The 21,770-nt window shown below is 43.7% G+C and overlaps 1 protein-coding gene and 1 long non-coding RNA gene across 2 annotated transcripts in view; one reads left to right on the top strand and one right to left on the bottom strand.

The window, feature by feature from the left end:
• The window catches only part of LOC121275947 (histone deacetylase 9-like), a 636,654-nt gene that overhangs the window by 40,909 nt on the left and 573,975 nt on the right, over positions 1 to 21,770 (bottom strand). The window contains exon 22 of the mRNA XM_041183848.1: positions 15,687 to 15,820. Within this exon, the coding sequence (XP_041039782.1) occupies positions 15,687 to 15,820 (134 nt within the window). The remainder of the gene's footprint in view (positions 1 to 15,686; positions 15,821 to 21,770) is intronic.
• On the top strand, positions 1,972 to 10,771 carry LOC121275950. The gene is made up of 3 exons (XR_005942604.1): positions 1,972 to 2,101; positions 10,158 to 10,281; positions 10,509 to 10,771. It is a non-coding gene; the product is annotated as an uncharacterized LOC121275950 (long non-coding RNA).

Here is a 21,770-nt window from a genome sequence, read left to right as displayed (position 1 = left end):
CTTATCTGAACATTTCTACCTCTCTCTTTCCATTTTAATTCATTATTGTATTTAGTTTATTGATGCCACTATGGTCAGTGCTCTTTTGAATTAACCTCTTTTGTTTCTTCTTAGCTCCTAGTATGCTGTCCTATACACTCTTTATTAAATTCCCATTGTGTTTACTTTCATAGGATCTCAAAACACTGGAATTCATTAACTCATCAGTCTTCCCTTCCTCTTACAATTCATAAGATTTTAAAAGTTGCTCCTTTATCCTGAGGTGGAAAACGTTCCTCATATCTGTTTCATTACTATGACCATCTTTCTTCCATTAACATTTCCTATCTCTCCTCCATGGCTGCCAAGACTCTAATCTATACCTTTATTACTTGATGCCTGCCTTCCTGAGGATCTGCCAACCAACTTCCCCACTTTTGCTTTCTGAAAATCACAACTCATTCACAATGCTTTGATTCATGTCCTTGCCTGCTCAAAACTCCACATCCCTATCAGCATCATTCTTGTCAGGTTTTACTGGTCCCTATGCCTGTACAAATTAATTTCAAGGCACTTAACTCCTACTTCAAATGTCTCTCTGTCTACACTCCAACCTCCCTTAATAATCTCCTACAGCTCTGTGTTCTTACTTACAGGCTTTGCGCTTCTGTCACTGGTCAACATTATGGGCAGAATTTCACCCATGTCAGGAGGGCTCGGCGGGGGCAATTGGGAAGCCACCCATGATTGAGGCCGGACTATGATTTCACACTGGCAGGTCAATCAAGGCCTGCTCACCGTGAAACGCGAGCTTCAGTGCTCAGCGTTGCTTGTGCAGGCGGGGGCGGGAGGAGTGCAAGCAGGGAAAGCTCCATTTGCAAATCTCCCCGAGGCACAGAGCTGTCTCAGGGTGATGAACAGATCTTTTAAAAAATTAAAAGATTTTATAAATGTTATAAAACATGTCCCCTCATGTGACTCCATAAATGAGATTTCCAAAAAAGTGCAAAGGCTGCTTGGCCTTTTCGCCTGCCCGTCAACCATAAGTTTGGATGGGCAGTGAAAAATTTCTTTTAATTAACTTTTTAATGGCCTTAATAGGCCTTTTAATTGTTGGCAGGAGTGCTGCCAACTCCGCCCTGCGCACGCTGACCAGAATATTGCATGAGTGCACGATGATGTCGGGATGCTCACCTGATGTCATCACGTGTCATTTTATGCTCGGTCAGGTTGGGCGCGTGCCCGCCTGCCGAGCTAACTTTAACCCTGTTTTCCAACCTCTTCACTTTAGCCACTGCTTTTTCAACTATTATGTCCCTGCCCTCTTGAACTCCCATATTAAAAACCTGTGCCTTACCTCTTCCTATCCTGCTTGCAAAAAGGTATTAAAATTCATTTAATTTAACCTTTTAACTCTCAGTTTGGCTCTGCAGCATTCTCATTTCTAAGTCAAAAGCCCATTAAAGGCTTTTGCACAAAACCTATGTTGACACTGTCAAGGAGGATGATGCATTGTCAGAGGTGTTGCTACTTAGGTGAAATATTAACCTAAGGCCCAAGCTGCATTTTGAAGTGGACTTAAAAGATTCAACAACTTGATTTGAGGAAGAATGGAAAAGTTCTCCCAATTGTTACAGATGGGAGACAGGCAAACTGAAGTTCTTTATCCTCTCCCTGTCTGTCCATAAGCAGTGATGTTCTTGAATTATTTTTAAAGCAGGCTGTGGTGGGTTTCTCCAAACTCTCGGTTTTTGTGGTCTAATTTTATAAGTATCACGCAAAGTACCATGCAGCAAAATCTCTTTAGATTTAACTCAAAGGGTTAGTTTATTTTACATTCAAACCCTGGGGGTGGGGTTATTCACAACTTCACATGTACATACACAGGGGGATGGAAAAGAGGGAGATTTTACAAGTATGGGTAATGACAGTAAAAGAACCACATAAATTCATTTCTTTCACGTCATTTTCAGAGTCCAAGAGGTCAAAGTCCAGAGGTTGTTTCTTTCATGGCAGAGTTCAACCCAGATGAGTTCCTGGTTGGAGACAACAACATGAAAATCATTGAACTGACTGACAATGCTGCATGATGAGGGATTTCTGTGCTTATCCCTCTTGGAAGGTGATGATCAGAGACTTTTAAAAATTAAACAGGCTTTGAAGAGTTGAGAGACTAGTGGCAGGCTGTTTGGTCTGCTGAGAGATCCGCTGGAGTTCTTTCTGGTTTGTGTTAAATCAGCAGACTGAACTGTAAGGCTAGAACTGTAATATTAAAATGGCCCAAAAGGCTATAAGCATGGGGCCATGTGACATGGCCCATTAATGAGTTAATTGCAGCCTCACAAGCAGTTTCTGTACTCCTGGCCAAAATCCATTGTTTCCCTTAGGAGCAAAATGGCAGCTATTAACACTTCTTCAAGTATAATGAGTTTCATGTCTCTTTTTTTGCTATCATCCCAGCTGGTTGGGAGTCAGTTTGTTTGTTAGTTGCCTAATTTCCTGATTATAATTATAATGCGGCCTTATGATCAGGTGTGAGATCCCATTAGGATGAGAGTGGAATGCTTTTGTTCTTGTAATCTCTGTTGGCAGCTTCTAGAACAGATGTCCAATCTTGTGAGCCAGTTGACCTGTAGCAGCCATCTTGTGGTTCAGCAAAAGTCCATTTTAAAAATAGTAAAAAGAATAAAGTTTTGATATACACAGTTTTGATTGCTTTTCAGGTCTTATTGACATGATACATTATACTAGCCAAATTTTATGCTGTAACCAATATTTCCAAAAATTTGCATTTTATCAAAACATTTGCTGTTTGTGGGACATTTATGTGTGTAGAATTACTGTTATTTTTGTCTATGCAACAGTAGCTGCACTTAAGTTCCTATGTTTTCCAGTCACCTGGTGTTCATTTTACTCTCTAATCTGTATAATGTGCTGGGACATCTTACCTTTGTGAGGAAAATTATGCAAGAAAGTTACTATTTTGTCTTGTGTTCATCGTCTAGATGCGGTTCTTTATACTTTGACTGTTTCCCTAAAAAAGCTACTTAAGAATGTAGTTCGTAAAAATCATTATTATATATTTACAGTTCTATGTACATCTCAGCAATTCTACACAAGGTTGAACTTCTCCTTCCCTTCAGATCGTTGTTACTTAGTCATGTGACATTGCATCATATTTACATCAGCATCAGGTGCATATGATGTTAACCCTTTACTCTACATCTCCCCCAAGTCTATCTATATCTAGGTGAGCTAGTAACATGCGTCAAACCATATTCCTTTGCAAAGTTGTGGAATAATTTGACACTATAATGTTTGGGATACCATGTGTTAAAAAGATTCTCTTCATTGATTGAATGACTGATTCCTCCATGAAGCTGTGCAATCTGTTCACTTCAATCCTTTAAACTCAAATAAACCCATTCCCAGGCATCCCACGGCCTTGATGGAAAATTGGAGGTTGACAGTGGTTCTCCTTGCCCTTGGCTATTCACTTCATACTGAAGGAACTTCGCAATTAGTTTTTGTACAAAATGATGAATGCCTGGCCACAAGACTGACTGCAGGGCTCTTGCTCAACATTTTTCTATCTCCAAATGACCTTGGTGAGTTTTATGGAGAATTTCAATTTGAAGTGTTTCAAGGATGATTAGTCTGTCATTAAAAACTAAGAAATTATCAGTGATTGTGAAATGCTTTCTCTGTTCGAAGTACAGAGTACTTCTGTGTAGTGCTGCATTGTTAGGAGTATAATCTGGTCCCCCTTTCTGGCAGTATTCCATTATTTTAATACATATGTCATCCTGATGTGCTTGTTTAATCTCCTGTGATCTCTTTTCAGTGGTCGGTAAGTGTAAGGTATTGAATGAAATATACACATCCATTTACTCAATGAAATTGAAATCTTCCATGGTGGTTCTTTCCATTGATATTCCTGACAGCATCTATTGTCATATGGTACTTCCCTTGAACATACTCAGTTACTGAATCATTCCCCATTCGCCTCAGTCTGAAACATTGGAATTTTACAGCTCCATCGTAACGGGGAGGAGGCCATAAAATGTGGCAAGCCATTCTAAACTCCATTCATTTTGGTGGGACTGTAATTCTAGGTGGCATCTTTGCAATCTCCTTTAGGTTAAGAAGAATGACCAAAGCCTTGTGGTCAGTTTCAATTTTAAACCACGATCCCATCATGTAAGCTGAGAACTTCTTGCATGCCCATGTTGCTGCTAACACTTCTTTCTCAATTGGTGCATATCTTTTTTCTATGTCTGTGAGTGATCTTGAAGCATGATAAACTGGTCTTCTTTTACCGTCTTTTTGAACTTGAAACAAAACTGCATGCAGTCCTGTTGATGATGTATCTGCTGCTAATACAGTCAGCAGTTCTGGATCGTATTGCGCTACGATTTCAGCTGAAATGAAAAGACTTCTAACTTGTCAAAATGATTTTGCTGGTCCATACTCTAGCACCACTGTTGAGCTTGTTTCAACAGCTTTCTCAATGGCTCATTGATTTCTGCCAAATTTGATAGCGTGTCACCTACTGCCATCCCAAAGAATCTTTGCAGCTCTGCAACATTCTTGGGTTGTGGTCTTGGGTTGTGGGAACTCTTTAATTACCTTATTTTGCTGTGGGTTGGCTGTTATTCCTGAAGTTTGCATAATGTGCCCCAGGAATTTAATCACTGACTTTGCAAATTCACATTTCTCATTCAATGTCAAACCTGCTTCCTGTAGAACTTTTAGGTCTGTTCTCAGTCTTCTTGTTCTCAATGTTCTTCCCTTGAGGAACCATGTGATCCATATGGCAAATTACTCCTTCCATGCCTTCCAGGGTCTGGGACAATGGGCAGAATTTTCTGGATGGCAGGGGGCTGGAGCGGGTCTGTGCCACCATTTTACGCAGACGAGCCAATTACAGCTCGCACCGCATACTTCTCGACTCCCGTGCATAGCTGGAGTGGATGGGTGGCGGTGGGTGCACTCAGCCTGCCAGGTCCAATGGCGACCCGACGGCCTGTATAAAGGACGGCCTTGGAAAGGCTGCTCACAATAGCTGGGTGAAGAGCTCCACAGAGGGGCAATGGAGGTGGTGCAAGTCCAGAGGGTGGTCCATTGGAGCAGGCCAGGTCGGAGAGTAAGGTGGGGGGGGCCAGTGTGCACCTCGTTCTGTCGATGACTGTCTTGCTGCCCTCCTCAAGGAGGTGGCAGCACGGCGGGAGCTGCTGGTTCCCTAGGATAGGAGGAGGAGACCCCCCCACATGACGAAACATGCCTGTGAGGGGGATGGTGGATATGGCGAGCTCCCGCAACGTGTTACGGTGCACCTGGATCCAGTATCACAAGTGCTTCAACGACTTGTTGCGCTCCGGAAGGGTGAGGACAATGTTGTCATTGATCACTTAACCCAGCTTTCCCCCTGCTGCCCCCCGCCCCCCATCCTGCTGAGTGTAGTGACTGCATTGAATCATTGATGGCATGTGTCCTTTGCTTGGTGGGCCAGCAGAAATTGCCCATGCTGAGGTCAGCCTGAGATAGTGGTGAAGAGATGTGTTTTGCCCCCGTAGCATGTGTTACACTGAAACCCACATGACTGTTTTGGGGGCAACCTGGAGGAGCCGCACCTAGGCACTATGCTTGAACTGCAGAACATGTTCAAGTCAGGGTGATGACATTTTGGGAAGTGAGCTTCAAGGTGGCGTGGCAACGAACCAAATGCTACACTCTGCGCTCCACATGCTTGTGCCTCCTTGCTATGGAAAGATATACCGTGTGGTGCTTAATGTGATGTAGGCAACATGTGTCCAAGGAGAGGGTGGGGTGTGGGGAGCAGGCTTAGTGTCTTTGTGTGAGTGTTTGGCAGCAGCAGGGTGAGGAGGCTCTGGAGCCCTGATAGGTCCCACTCTGATTGGGGTGAGCCATGTGTGAACAGAGTCCACGTGCAATTTGCACTAATCAATGCTTGTCTCTCACTTTCAGGAGAAGAATGCTCATAACGCAGCAGAGCGTGCGAGGACTGGCGCAGATCACCATTCTCAGCTCGTTTGAGCAGGAGGCCCTGGATCTGAAGAGGTGCCATGCACCCAGGTCCACTGGTGTCAGTGAGGGTGCCACGGCCAGGTATGTGTGCCCAACAGTGAGGTCAGCATTGTTCTCCTAACAGCCATAGCACTGCTGAATGTTAAGTGATTTAATTTTGCAACATGGCTTGACAATTGGTTATGGAATGATGACCGCATAATGATCCGAGGGACAGGGACGGACTTTGTCATTGTCTCCACGTTAACTGATACAAAGTCCTTGTTCTTCCTTTCAGCATCAATGGAGCAGGGCCAGGAGGAGGAGCAGCAGAGGCCCCCTCTCACACCTGAAGGCCATGAATTTTTACCAGTGGCACACCATTTCTGTGAGGCAGGTACCAGCGCAGATACTAGCACCTCAGTGGGAGTTAGAACATTGGCTAGTGTCCTGGGGCACAGCGGTGAGGGCACTTCACAGTCATTGGAGGAGCTGGCAGAGACAGAGAGTGCCCATGGCGGCAGCATTTGGGGGACTGCAGGGGACCAGACACATGCTCAGTCAGTGCCTGATGATGTGTCTCTGGAGTCATCTGCAAGGCAGCAAGGGCAGGAAATGCGGCCCGGTGTGCGGGAAAATCTGGGGGAGATACATGAGGCTATGCTTGGCTTGGTCTCCATGGCGGAGGAGTATATGCGGACGATTGCTGAAGCAATGAGCCACATGTCTGAGCACCATGCATCCTCCATGTACAAACTGGCAACTCTCGTGGACAGCCTACTCCAGGAGACCCGTCATGGCTTCCTGGGGATGTGCTCTGACCAGCAAGCCCTGACATCGGCATTGACCTCAGCTGGTCAGTGCCAGTGTGGGAGATGGTCTGGGCACCAAGTTTCCCAGCTTGGTGCCCATCCATCCACAGTGAGCAGGGAGGTTTGAAGCGACCTCACATTGGCGCAGCAGCTGTCTGTCGTCTCTGCGGGCTCCTCTCAGGGCGCTCTGGATGAGGGGGGCAGCTCCCCACCCCTCTCCCAGTGACCGTGGCATCTGATGAGGCTGCGACGACTGGGGAGATGCCAGCTGTGGAACTGGTAGCTCCCTCCCAGGCAGGGCCAGCACAGGCTCCACAGGCCAGAGGACGACCGCTAAGGTCATCGAGGCCAACAGTCCAGCAGAATCAGCAGGCTGTCTCAGATGCCACTCCCAGCGATGGGGCAGAACCAAGACGTAGCACCCGGAAATGTAAACATACTTCACTTTAGGCAGACCAAGGGTTTATCACTGGTGCTTTTGTGTTGGCCCGAGATGAGGTCTTTATGATTTGCTTTGAATAGGAATACCATTGTTGTTTTTTTGGCTTATGTTTCTTTGCTTGTGATATTAAATTCACACGTGACCATGGCTGAGGGTGCCTCTTTTATACTGCATGTATGGTTTCCAAAAATGTTAGGAATGCTTTGTTGGACATTCAGCTTTATTAACAAGGCCTTTAGTTACTGTTCCTGGCCTGGCAGATTTGGCACTTAGGTACCGAATATGGATCCTACAGCCCAGGGTTGTCCTGAAGGTCCATCTGTGGTGTGCTAGTTGAAGGTTCATTGGATTAAAGCCTCCTGGGTGTCCCTGCCTCCCTGCAGTATGTCCGGGTCAGCATCTACGCCCTCAGCATTTCCCTGTGCATGCTCATCCTCGGACTCACTGCTGGACACATTGTGTGCAGCTAGAGCCACTGCGTCGATGTCTTCATTGTCCACTGCATCTCCCCTTTCCAGTGCAAGATTTTGGATAGCACAGGATGCAACCACTGTCACTGACACATGATTTGGGGGATACTGGATTGTGTCCTTGAGCGGTCCAGGCACTGGAAGCGCATCTTGAGAAGACCGATGGTTCTCTCCAGCACAGCCCTTGTGGAGGTGTGGCTCCTATTGTACTGATGCGCAGCTTCTGTTCTTGGATGGCAGAGAGAGGACATGAGCCACCTTCTGACACTTGGGAGCGTTTGAGGATGTAGGCACCATGGGAGATGCCTGGGTACCTTGCACAGACTTGTAGAATCAACATCCTGTGTTCACACAGTATCTGCACGTTCATGGAGTGGAAGCCCTTCCTGATGACGAAGGCACCGGGCTCACCTGCTGGCACCTTGATGGCCACATGTGTACAGTCTATAGCACCCTGGACATGCGGGAAGCCAGCAATTGCTGTGAAGCCTCTGGCTCGCTGTGTCTGGCTTGCCTGGTCCCAATGGTTTGGATGAAGGTCAATGCACGCCTGAGCAGAGCGTCTGTAACCTGCTTGATGCAAGTGTGGACAGCTAATTGGGAGATACCGCAAAGATCACCCACCCAGGAAGGAGCCAGTGACATAGATGTTGAGGGTAGCTGTGACCCTTAGAGCCACTGGCGTGGGGTGTCCACCCACACACTTATCGGAGATCTCAGGCCCAATCATCTGACAGATATAGTTGACTCTCTCCCTTGAGAGACGGAGCTTCCTTCAGCACTGCACCTTAGACGTATTGAGGTGGCTGCTTCGCCGCCTGTAAGCCCTGGCAGGAGGATAGTGGCATCTTCTACGGCCCCTTCTGCCTTGGTCTACTTCTTGGCCCTGCGCCCCTTGTGCCTGTGCCTGTCCTCCCAAAGGTGGCTCCCCTGGAGACTGAATGTGCACACCTGGCCTTCTCCCCCTCCTAGCCCTTCCTTCCTCCGCAGAGGAGCTGCCTCCAGTGGACAGTTCAGCTTCCATTCCCAGGCTAAGAGAATGGCTTTCTGAAAACTGCAGGTCCAAAAAAGATCCCTCACTGCAGAGTCCAGAAAAAAACAGCTGGTATGCGTTTTGAAATATTGCAGATCACACAGGCAAGTTTCAGCAACTTTGAAAAATCAATATGTGAGACAGCATACTTGTAACCCTAGTGAGCCTTCTTATCCCACCCATGGATGAGGTTTATACAAATGTGTCCTAACCGCCTGCCCGTTGCGCCTACCAGAAGATTGCATGGGTGCCGAAAAATCCGTGTCGACTGGTGAGTCAAGGGCCTTCAGTGGCCTGTTAATTAATGGCGGGCATGCAGCGGATATCATCACCCGCCCGGCCAACGAAATATCGCAATAGTGCTCGGTGACATCGGGACGCTCGCCCAATGTCACCATGCGTCATTTTACGTGCGGACTCGCAGGATCCTACCCCGCACGCCAATGGGGAAATTCTGCCTCCTGTTCTCTGGAATATTTCTGGTGTAGATGCAATTCCGAATGGTAATCTATTAAAGCAATAATGACTGAATGGTGTTCTAAAAGTGGTCAGCAGTCTGGGTTCTATGTCTAGAGACAGCTGCCAAAAGCCACTATTTGCATCTAGTTTGGTGAATAGGGCACTCTGCTAATTTGGCAAAACTTTCATCCACTGGTTAGATGTCCCATTCCTCTGAGTTGTTTAATGGAGTCAAGTCCATGCAGATTCTGATTGAGCCATTAGGCTTTGGGACTGTGACCATTCCAGAACATCACTTTGTCAGTATGGTTACTGGAGAGATAATCCTCTGCTGTAACATGTGCTGAATTTCACTCTTGACTTTGCCCAGGAGTGGGTGAGGGACTTTCCTTGGTATGAAGAGGCAGATCGATGCAACATCAGCTCTTCGGGTTACATGATTTTCAGTCTTCAGCTTTCCCAAGCCTGTAAGTGATGTTGGAAATTCATTCCTGAATGTATTACTGTCCTGTTCATCAGAAACCTCATTAGCTATGTAAATCAGCCCCAATTGTAAGCATCCCTTCCTGCTTAATGATGATGATTCTTGGATCTGTATGACATAGAAAGATTCAATGATTTCGCTATCCTTGCATTTTAATTTTGCCAGCTGTTGTCCTATGACTTTCAGTGTATGCTCACCTGAACCTTGTAAGTGGATGGATGATGGCTGTAATGTGATGTTTTTAAGCCATTTTACTTTGTCAGATCAGAATGAAACACCCGCCTCTGTGTCTAACTTGAACTCTGTGGGGTGTCCACCCATTTCTAGTTTAATACTCCAGTAATTATTTTATGTTTCATTCACTTCCCTTAGGAATGTTTTTGGCTTTTTCTGTGGTTTTTTTCACTTCTCGTACTGACCTGGTCCTTTTGTTTCTTCCTGTGCAAACTAGAAGCGGTTCTATACTTAACAATACTCTTCCTCCAGTTATCCCACTTCTGAACTGGTCACAAGCCTTCAGAACTTTGAAAGGGTTTCTTCTGTGAGTGGCACCCACAATTCTATGAGTTTTTCAGGTGAGTCTTTGATCAAATTTCTTTTTTATCCTTCTTCCAATGATCTCTCGGTCTGTCAGGTCCATAGACTTTTCCTGGAGTTTTTCTATGTTTTTTACTCACTGTCCACTGCCACCATGTTTCATCTTGTGTTCGGGGTCTAGATGGAGTTATTTAGGGTTTGACTGTTTCCCTAAGAAAGCTACTTAAGACTGTAGTTCATGCAAATCATTATTATTTATTTACAGGTTATGTACATCTCAACAACTCTACACGAGGTTGGACTTTGACTTCCCTCCAGATCTCTGTTACTTAGTCATGTGACATTGCATCATAGTTACATCAATATCAGATGCTTCTGATGTTAACTCTTTACCATTTCTGATGTTGATGTTACACCGCCACTACTTCCTGGTTTCAGGAGCCTTCTTTATTATGATTTTCAACTTTGATGATGCCTGATTTCTCAAGTCAAAAGGCGCATATGAATACTTCCAAAATTTAAAGTAAAACAATTAATATGTTTGGCAAAGATGGAAATAGTAATGTTTAAGCTACTTTACAGCGATGTTCACAAATTAGGATCAGCTAATTTTAAAATATGAAACTATTTGTGAATTTCTGTCCCTCTGGGGAGTGGAATTGAGCCTGCTGCTTCCTTGAGGTCCTCTCTACTTCCTATACACGTGGGAGCTTCAGACATGGGCCCAGCAAACCTTATCACTGTAACAAAATGGCTACTACAGGATGGATTCCCTGGGATAGCTGCTTTCCTGAGACAAGAGTCATCACAGGCATCTCAGTACTCCAGCGAAATCATCCCAGTCACCCATCGCTGAACCTCTTCTCACTCAGTGAACCTCTTATGGTTGTAATAAATTATGAGCTGAAGCAAGTAAGTAAACTAGATATGATGCTAAGAAGTTGTAAATCGAGTGATTAAATGTTTTGGCATTTTGCGAACTCTCTTTGTGAGGTTAAAAACTGCTTGTTGCACACAATCCTGAGTTCATCTCCACATATGGGGTAACATTTTCCCCCTGTCAGGGGGATGTGCGGGAGCGGGCGCGGACTGGCGGGTTCCTGATCGGTGCCCCCGATTGGGGGGCACACCGCCTTTTTACGTGGGCGGGCCAATTAAGGCCCACCCAGCGTGACGTCTGCCAGGAAGCGCTATGCACTCCCTGTGCGGGCAGGGGGGGATTCTCTGAGCCGGGAGTGCACTCTTTCACGTATGTGCACGAAAGAGCACACAGATCTCCCTGAGGCAAAGTGCTGCCTCAGGGAGATCGGCTCAAATGTGAAAAGCAGTTTAAACAAAAGAAAAAATGTTGCTACCATGTACTCTCATGTGACACTGTTACATGAGTTGGGACATGTCCATAAATTTTATTTTAAAATATTCTGAAATTTTTTGATCCTTCATGAAACTTCATCCTGCCCATGGATGAGTTTTATGTTTCTTCAGAAGCCCGACAGGGCTCCTGGCCTGCCCGCCAACCATAAGGTTGGAGGGGCAGGACCATTAATGATTTCAATTACTTTTTTAATGGCCTTAATAGGCCATTGACAGGTCGGCAGTCACACAGCCGACTCGGCTGCGTGCCCGCCGACCTGAAAATGTTAATGACGCGGGCTGATGTTGGGATGCCTGCCCGACATCTCCCCGCATCATTTTATGTGTCGGCAAGTGGGCCCCGACCCCCGCTTGCCAACTGGAAAATGCAGCCCATGCTTTCAGCTTTTCAGTGTTTGGAAAATGGTAGTGGAAATGTAGGCTTTGTCTTATGAGGAGATTTGGCAAAAGTGTTTGACAGTGAGGTATCTATGAAGACCAGGCAAGTGAACTTGTGTGTTGATGTACCAACTTTTATTGAAAGCACAGGAATATCAGTTGTATCTCCTTTTTCATGCAGCACTACTCCACATCATCTCCTCCTGTGCACCCTTTTCATGGTGTGGGAGGAATGTCCTTTGTCCCCCTCTATTATTGTCCCCTTCGGCTTCAAGAAGCAGCAAGTTTATCTTCATTGTAATATGTAAGCATAATGTTGCCTTGATTATTTAGACATTCACTGGGCTGTAGGGCATTTACTAGATTTATCAAATGGGACTACAATGGGCTTGAGAGTTCCTATAGTTTGCTCTATGACAATTCTGGCATTGGATTAATTATATTCATTGTGTGGAAGCTTTACTGGAATCAACAGCCAAGGTGGTGGAAAAGCTCTGATTGTCAAGTAAATCTCCAGATCAATGATCCTAAGTCACGAGGGCTGGAATGATGGATTGTTACATGCATGAAAGCTTCAGGGGACTTCCATGGGTATCTAACATTAAAGTGCAGGATAAGGTGGTTGATATTGACTGCTAACTGGATGTTAATCAAATAAAACTTTTCCTGAAAGGGGTGTCATATGGGGCTTTGAGTTGCATGAGTATTCTGTCACCTCCTCCTTTAAGCTTTGGGAACCCTTCCAGTCTATAGAACTGGGTGACTTTCCTTCTTTGTTTATTTGTTCCAATTGAAAGGATATGAATTGCACTGTCCTCCATTAAAGCATCAAGTAATCTTGATTCAGTGGTGAACAGCTGGCCAGCTAATGTGGCAGAGGTCACCAAATGTTACCTGGAAGAATTCCACCATAAAGAATTCAAGGCAGAGGTGACATTAACTGATACAGATGGTTTTGTTCTCTTGGTGGAAGTTGGCTGCACATGTCCAGCCAGTTGTTATATTTCTCCAATTGTCTCTAGGCGAAGCACAGCCTTCAGTCACTGATAGTCAAAAAAGTCTAACTAAGACCTCCTTGTTCTTTAAACATTGGTGAGTGAGTACAAGTATACATAGAGCCAATGACTTTTGTGCAGCCTGACACTAGGAGCTTCCAATCTAGTTTCTTCCATAACCTCATCCATCCTTTCGTCATAGAATAGGAGTATAAAGTTTTCAACTGGAAAGTCACTGGTGCTGCTGAAAAACAGAGCAGAGCTAATTTCAACCAAATTCAAACATCCTGAATAAATCTCTAAACTACTTAAAAGGATGGATATGCAAATATAGTACACCACCCTTCAGTAGCAGCACACAAGACAGCCTCCTCAATGTGTTATCTGCCTCATAATCAACATCCTGGGGGTTACCATTGACTAGAAACTGAACTAGATCTGCTATATAAATACTGTGGATACAAGAGCAGGTCAGAGACTGGGAACTCTGCGATGAATAGCTCATCTCCTGACTCCCCAAAGCCTGTTCACCATCTACAAGACACAAGTCAGGACTGTGATCGAATACTTCCCACTTGACTGGATGAGTGCAGCTCCCACAATACTCAAGAAACTTGACACCATCCAGGACAAAGCAGCCTGCTTGATTGGCACCACATCCACAAACATTCACTCCCTCCACCACCGCCGCACAGTAGCAGCAGTGTGTACCATCTACAAGATGCACTCCAGGAATTCACCAAGACTCCTTAGATATCATCTTCCAAACCTACGACCACTACCATCTAGAAGGACAAGTGCAGCAGATAGATGGGAATACCACCACCTGGAAGCTCCCCTCCAAGTCCCTCACCATCCTGACTTGGAAATATTCCTTCACTGTCGCTGGGTCAAAATCCTGGAACTCCCTTCCTAACAGCCCTGTGACTGTACCCACATCACAAGGACTGCAGTGGTTCAAGAAGGCAGCTCACCACCACCTTCTCATGGGCAACTAGGGATGGGCAATAAATGCTGGTCTAGCCAGCGAAGCCCACATCCCGTGACTGAATAAAAAAAACACTTGGGTAGATTCCAGTGAAGAGACAACAGCTTCAGGAGAAGAGGGGAGCAAAGAATAATTGGCAGTGAAAATAAAAATAGCCATAATATGAATGTTAGAAGCGCCGTTCTTGTTTTGCTACTTTCACCAGAGAAACTATATGGAATAGACATGAATAGCTGCACAACATTGAATGATAGATGGAGCAAATGAATTTAGCTGGGAATTTCCTTGGACCTGCTCCCTCTTCATCGACTTTTCTGAAAATGGAGTTCTCGCTTACTGTGAATACAGGATTTCTAACAGACTTTCTGCAAACTTATGGCAGCAGATCAGAAATAACTCCAAAAAATCCCAACTGTTCTTAATATTTTTTTACCTTGCTGCTTCAGAAAGGATAACATTTTTTTTCTTATTTAAAACAGACTGATTATTATTTTTATAAAAACATAACTTGAATGCACTTATATTGCTTGTGCCTTGTTTTCTATGGCATAAGCAAAGTGTGACAATCTGATTATTTGCTTCAAGAAAATGATTTGAAAACAGTTTTGCATGAAGCTTTTATACCGGCCCCCATACCAAGTTTAAAGAGAGATTAGGGCTCTCCAAACAAACAGAAATAATTGCCATGGCCACAAAATGAAATGCTAAGAACAACTGAGGTGGCACATATCCTCCTGAAGCAGAAAAACAAACTGCTAAATAGATTGGCTCCATATTATTCCTTGAAAATAACTTCCAAAGAATACATAATTAATAATTCCATGTACAAACTGAACCTTTTTATATGCTGTGGTCACCTCTAAGTGATTGATTTGTTTTCCTTTTATTCAGCAGGTCAGAGATGCTTGCACTCATTGATAGGAATGAGGATTAATTGCATGATTTAGCCAGGCAACCACTATCATTCTCAATAAAATTAGGCAAATGTCTCTATGAGAAATTCTTTAAAGGTTGAGATAATTATGTTATTTATTAAATATAACCTAGGCAAACTATCACATAATGGCCTCTTGCCTTTCTGGAGAATAACACTGCTTCTATCGAAGTATTTTGCTGACAGTTATTTGGAAGGAAAGAGTACCACAGGCTTTCCGGTTGCAATTAGCCCACACCTACACATCTGACCCACTTACAAAAAGACTTCAAATTACTGCTAATCACACAATTTGTTTCTATTATTCTGTGGATAATCAAAGCTTATGGACTAGTGTGTTGCTTATTTCAGAAACTGGGGCCAAAAAAAACAACATACAAAGTCATATATTTTGGAAGAAAAATGTATCAAATGTTTATGAACTTAAATTCCCAGCACATGAATAAGTACTTGTGAGAACGCACAGAATATCTGCACAGGGGTCCTTGGGTGTTTTTTTTTACAACCAGAAACCATTTAAATTGCCTGAATCTTAAAAAGCCAAAACAATTGTAAATTAGGGCTGTTGAGATCCTGTGTTGAAGTTCTTCCACATTTTAGTCAGTGGGAAACTGGTCAAAGAAAATAATTAGATTAATGATGAATTTCATCACTTTACAAATGCGACTCTGTTAATGCTTGAACAACTGTTTCGAAAATGTGATCACAACAGGAAAAATAGACCAGCAAGTTTGAAAGTTTCTAACAGAACATTGACTTGCTTGAAAATTGTACCTCATTTCCTAGCAGGGCGTAAAAGCAGGCTTCTGATGCTTCACAGATGGCAGTAAGATTGTGCCCACCTTCCAGAGCCAAAATCACACGTCCTTTTGCCAATCTCATTAGCTCCTTAGTAAGGTACTGAAAACCTAAGATAGAGAAAAGAATAAGTCTCAACAATCTTAAGTAATCCAGATGCTGATGCATTAATTTAGCACAGTATTCAACTAACAATGTACTGTGCATGCTGTTCTTCTTCAGATTGTAGCCTATCTACTTTGTCTAGCATGTTTATTGTTTCTTTTTGCCTGGAGCAATAGAGATAGGAGCCTGTTCTGTATTCAAAAATATTATTTTCTTGGTTTCCCCTTTCTGGGATTCCCCGTACCCCATACTACAGTTATCAAGCTACAGGCAGACCTTGCTAGCTCTAGGACACTGCTTTCATCTTCATTTGTTCCTCATGGGGAGGGTTTTGGTTTCTGCTGAGGATTTCCCTCTGAAGACACAGCTGAGATCAAGAATTCACCATGTGTCGGTGGGGGTGGACAACTTTCTCTGTGTGCCCTTTGCAGCTGAAACTATAAACCTGTTCTTTTTAAAACTGGCATGAACCTGCAACAAAGAATCTTTGGAGTCCCAATGGTTTTTGCTACTATGTCACAAATTTTTGATACAGCACAATACAATTCTTCAATACTATTTTAAAAATTATATGGCAAGCTTTCAGTGCATCTAATTGTTTAGTTACATTGAAAACCAATTTATAAGTGTAAAAGTATTTTTGTCATTTTTATTTTGATTTAGGTTTAACCCTAAAATGAAACATGTCATTTGTAATATGTGAAATTATGGATTCAGGATATAAAGCTTTAATATTGAGATTATATAACTAAAATAAGATGAAAGTTGAATAATCTAATTAACCTTGAGAGTAAAACTGAAGCATTGGCGACATGCTTTCTGAACAGTTAGATTGTACTGTAGATTTTCTTTTTCTCACCAATATTATTTAAACTAATATTGTGATATTCGGGTGTGAGGGTGGAGGAAGCCAAATCAATATACTATTTCTCAAGACTTTTGTACGTTCTTGTGTTGTGATCAATCTAGACCATAATTTTAAAGCTTAACTCATTAATAAACAATATACCAGCTAAAACAGAACCATAGCCCATATTTTATATTCCTCTTTTGCTTCATTTGCATCAAATGGAGACAACGTTCATACTGATGTCTCCATCTCACCTAAGAACATTCCTGTTATTAATTGAGTTAAAAAAACATTACTTGGCAGTGGGCTATCCCAGGTTCCTTTGTAATGTGAAACCAGCCTGTTTCCTGCAGTTAAAATAGCCAGTTTAAGACTGCAGCTGATAATTCTCTGCCCTAAGTGTACTCCTTGACTCATGCTACAAAGCAAGATGAGAAAGACAGTAGTGGTATTTAACATGGAGTCTAATGGGTTGAAGATTTTGACAAAAATTAGACTGAATAGTTATCATGCAGCCATAAAGTTAAGCATTGGCTGGAATGTGTGGTAGCAATAACAGCGAAACTGACAGCACTCACCATTATTGGGTAAAACTAACAGCAAAGTCTGGCATCCGCACATGAGCAGTTAAATGTGGAAATTCACAAGTTTCTGTAAGAGATGCCCTGCTCCTCCACAGGGTGTACTGCTGTAGTTTTCAGAGATGGAATCAACATAGAAATCAGTGATTTGCCATGTACTTCAACTAATTACCCATTATTCTTGCTGAAAAAGTTAATCCTTGTTCAATCAAGAGTAACTGATTTTTAATGGTTAACAGTACTGCTGAAAAACCTCTCATGTCTGAATTTTTTTTTTACAAATGTGGAGTCACATTCCCTTCAAAGAAAATTAAAAGATTGCAGATGTTTTAAAAATATATTTTGAAAATGTTTGTGTTTTGCTGTTTATGCTTCTCTCTTAATTCAACATGTGTGTCCCAATCTTTATTTAGCTTCCTGTACAATTATTTAAATGTAACTTATGTGTTTTGCTTATTACTTCTTGCTTTCTCATCTGTGAAAATTCTCAATCTGACTGGCTCTTCAGTTTGTCTGCTGGCTGCCCTGTTGCTAGATATCCACAAATCCCCTGTAGAAGATGTAAAATTCAAATGGACATCAGAAAAAAAAAGGAAGTTTGTGCTCCAGAGAAAAGGGACAGTGTCATAGTGGAATGTTACTGGTCTAATAAACCAGTAATGACTAATGCTCTAGAGACATGAGTTCAAATTCCTTCATGGCAGGTGGTGGAATCTAAATTCAATTAATTAATAAAATTGGAATTAAAAGCTAGTCTCAGTAGTGGTGACCATGAAACTACTGGATTGTCATAAAAACCTATCAAGCTTGCGAATGTCTTTTGGAGAAAGAAATCTACTAATCTTACCCAGTCTGGCCTGCATGTGACTCCAGACCCACAGCAATGTGATTGACTCTCAACTGCCTTCTGAAATGGCCTAGCAAGCCACCTAATTGTGCCAAATTGCTATTGAAAATTCAAAAAGGAATGAAACTGGATGGACCACCCAGCATCGACCCTGCTCAGCAGACTTGGTAAAGTACTCTTCACTAACACCTGGGGACTTGTGCCAAAATTGGGAGAGATGTCCCACAGACTAGTCAAATAGCCTGATATAGTCATACTCATTGAATCATACCGTACAGCCAGTGTCCCAGACTCCTCCATTACCATTCCTGTGAATGTCCTGTCCCACTGGAAGGACAGACCCACCACAGTGGTATACAGTTAGGAGGGAGAGGCCTTAAGTGTCCTTAACATTGACTCCAGATCCCATGAAGCCTCACAGTACCAGGTCAAACATGGGCAACGAAACCTCCTGCTGATTATCACCTACTGTCCTTCTTCAGTCATGAATCAATATTCCTCCATGTTGAACACCATTTGGAAGTAACACTGAGGATAGCAAGGGCACAGAATATACTTTGTGAGGGACTTCAATGTCCATCACCAAAAATGACTTGGTAGCACCACTACTGATCGAGCTGGCTGAGTCCTGAAGGACATAGCTGGCAGACTGGGACTGAAGTATGTGGTGAGGGAACCAACAAGATGGAAAAACCTGCTTGAGCTGGTCCTCATCAATCTACCTGTCACAAATGCATCTATCGAATACAGTACTGGAGGGGAACCACAGAGTCCTTGTGGCGATGAAATCTAGTCTTCACACTGAGGATACAGTCCATCATGTTGTGTGAAACTACCACCAAACTGGATAGAATATCTTTGGAACAGATCCAGCAGCTCAAAACTGGGCATCCATGAATCACTGTGGACCATCATCAGCAACAGCGCAATTATATTCAACCATAACCTGTAAACTCATGGCTCAGCATATCTTGTACTCTATCATTACTGTAAAGCCAGGGGATCGACCCTGGTTCAATGAAGAGTGCAGGACAGCATGCCAGGAGCAGCACCCAGTATATCTAAAAATTAGGTGTCAACCTGGTCAATCTACAACATAGGACTACATTCATGCTAAACAGCAGGAACAGCAGAAACAGCATGCGATAGACAGAGCTAAGTGATCCCACAATCAATGGATTAGATCAAATCTTGGCAGTCCTGCTAAATCTAGCCATGAATGGTGATGGACAGTTGAACAATGAGCCAGCAGAGAGCTCTACACAAACATCCCGATCTTCAATGATGTTGGAGCCCAGCATGCCATTGCAAAAGACAAGGCTGAAACATTTGCGACCATCTTCAGCCAGAGATGCTGTGCTGAGTGGATGATCCATTTCAGCCTCCTTCTGAGGTCCCCAGACTCACAGATGCCAATCTTCACCCAATTCATCCACATGATATCAAGCAATGACTGAAAGCACAGGATACAGCAAACACTATAGGCCCTGACAAAATCCCAGCAGTAGTACTGAAGGCTTGTGCTCCAGAACCAGCCATGCCTCTTGCCAAGCTGTTTCAGTACAGCTACAACACTGGCATCTATCCAATAATGCGGAAAATTACCCTGTTATGGCCTCTCCACAAAAAACAAGACCAATCTAATACGGCCAATGTCTGCCCCATGAGTCTACTCTTGATCATCACATACCACGGCTACAAGAGCAGGTAAAAGGCTGGGAATTCTGTGATGCATAACTCACCAACTGACTCCCGAAAGGCTGTCCACCGTCTATAAGACACAAGTCAACAGTACAACGGCATTCTCTCCACTTGCCTGGATGTGTGCAGCTCCAACAACACTCAAGAAGCTTGACACCATCCAGCACAAAGTAGCCCACTTGACTGGCATCCAGTCCACCACCTTAAGCATTCGATCCCTTTACCACAGGCATACAGTGGCAGCAGTGTGTACTATATACAAGATGCATTGCGGAAACTTGCCAAGCCTCCCTTGACAGCATCTTTCACACCTATGACCTCTACCATCTAGAAGAACAAGGGTAGCAGTCGCATGGAGCGAAATTTTACAGCCCTGTCACAGCAGAGGCGGGGCTATAAAATGTGGCAAGCCATTCAAAAGTCCATTGACTTTGGCAGGTCTGTAAAATCCCGCTGGCATAAAATTCCACTCATGGACACATCACCACCTGCAAGCTCCCCTCCAAGCCATATGTCATCTTGACCTGGAACTATATCACCGTTCCTTCACTGTCACTGTGTCAAAAACCTACAACCCCCCTGCCTGCAACACTAAGGGTGCACCAGATGGACTGCAGCAGTTCAAGAAGGCAGCTCACCACCACCTTCTGAAGGGCATAGGAAACAACAACAAATGCAGGGCTTGCCAGCAACGCTCATATCCCATGGAAGAGTCTTTAAAAATAAGTCTGCGAAAATGATTTTGTCAGCTTTTCTCAAGGTGAAGGGCATATACCATTCTTTCACTACAAACTATAAAACCTGGGCCATTATCACAGAGGCAGAGGACTAAAGGCAAGGACTGAGGTTTAAAGGTGAATTAAGGAGCGAGTAATTGATAACTTTTATAGTGTATGGTGTCAGGGAAGCAGTGTGGGTCATCCTTTGTTGAGAACTATAAAAATAGTAAAATATGTGGGTTGCACCAAATAGAGCCATTCAGTTGATATTTATAGTGATCTTCCTCTGAATGAATCCACAGAATTGATGTAGATTGAGTAACTTAAGATTATAAGATTAAGTTTTGAAAGAGAGGTTAAATGTTTTGTGAAACACAATTGTTGCTGATCATGCATCATTAACATCATGGATCTGTCATGCCAAGATAAACAACTGGTCAAATATAAAGTAGAGTCAGACAGGTAATTTAAAGTTTCACTCAATTAAATTTGAAAGAAAGGGGAGGCTTTTTGCAGAATCTTCTCTTTATGGGGTTAAATACATTGGGTAGAATTCATCATAGTGTAAATTGTACATGGTCTGTGGAAAAACAGGATTGCTTGATGAAATTATCTATTGCCCTCTTGCAACCATGCCTCACAATCACCCTCCACAAATGTTGTCTTTCCCTCCTCACCTCACAAGCAATTACGAATCCTCACACCCCTCTTCTTTATTGGACTCTGGCAACATGTACCCACCTGCTCCACTGGTAAAGGGGTCTCGTTCCAGAGGCTGGGGCTGTCAGCGGGGACCTGTCATGAGCGCCTGAGCCTCCTAAGGTACTGCCTCTGGTGCTCGGACAAGTCAGGAGAGCTGACCCTCAACCTGTAGACCCTGTGCTGAGGGTAGCACCTCCTTCCGGCTAGATCTCAGTGTTGACCCCCCCTGCCCTGTAGACGGGGCATGTGGCTGAGGCGAAGACCATTGGTGCTGCTGTGGCGCTGGTGCTGTTGCTGGTTGTGCTGCTTCTGCTCTTGCCCTCATTAGAGATCCATGGTGGAGCGGCATAAGCTGCTTCCATGCCGTGGCGAAGGCTGGCAGCAAGGGAATGCAACTGAAGGTGAGTGAAGACAGGTGGAGAGTCTTCCAAGATGTTGATAATCACTTAAGAGTGCACCAGCAGACAAGGCTGGCGTGTGCAATAATATTAAAAAGACAGAGTCAAAGGCTCTGTATCTGAATGCAACATTCCTAATAAAATGGATGAGTTGTTA

Source organism: Carcharodon carcharias, chromosome 3, assembly GCF_017639515.1.
Source record: "Carcharodon carcharias isolate sCarCar2 chromosome 3, sCarCar2.pri, whole genome shotgun sequence".
Classification (NCBI taxonomy): Eukaryota; Metazoa; Chordata; class Chondrichthyes; order Lamniformes; family Lamnidae; genus Carcharodon; species Carcharodon carcharias.
This window is presented reverse-complemented; position numbering and strand designations above follow the sequence as displayed.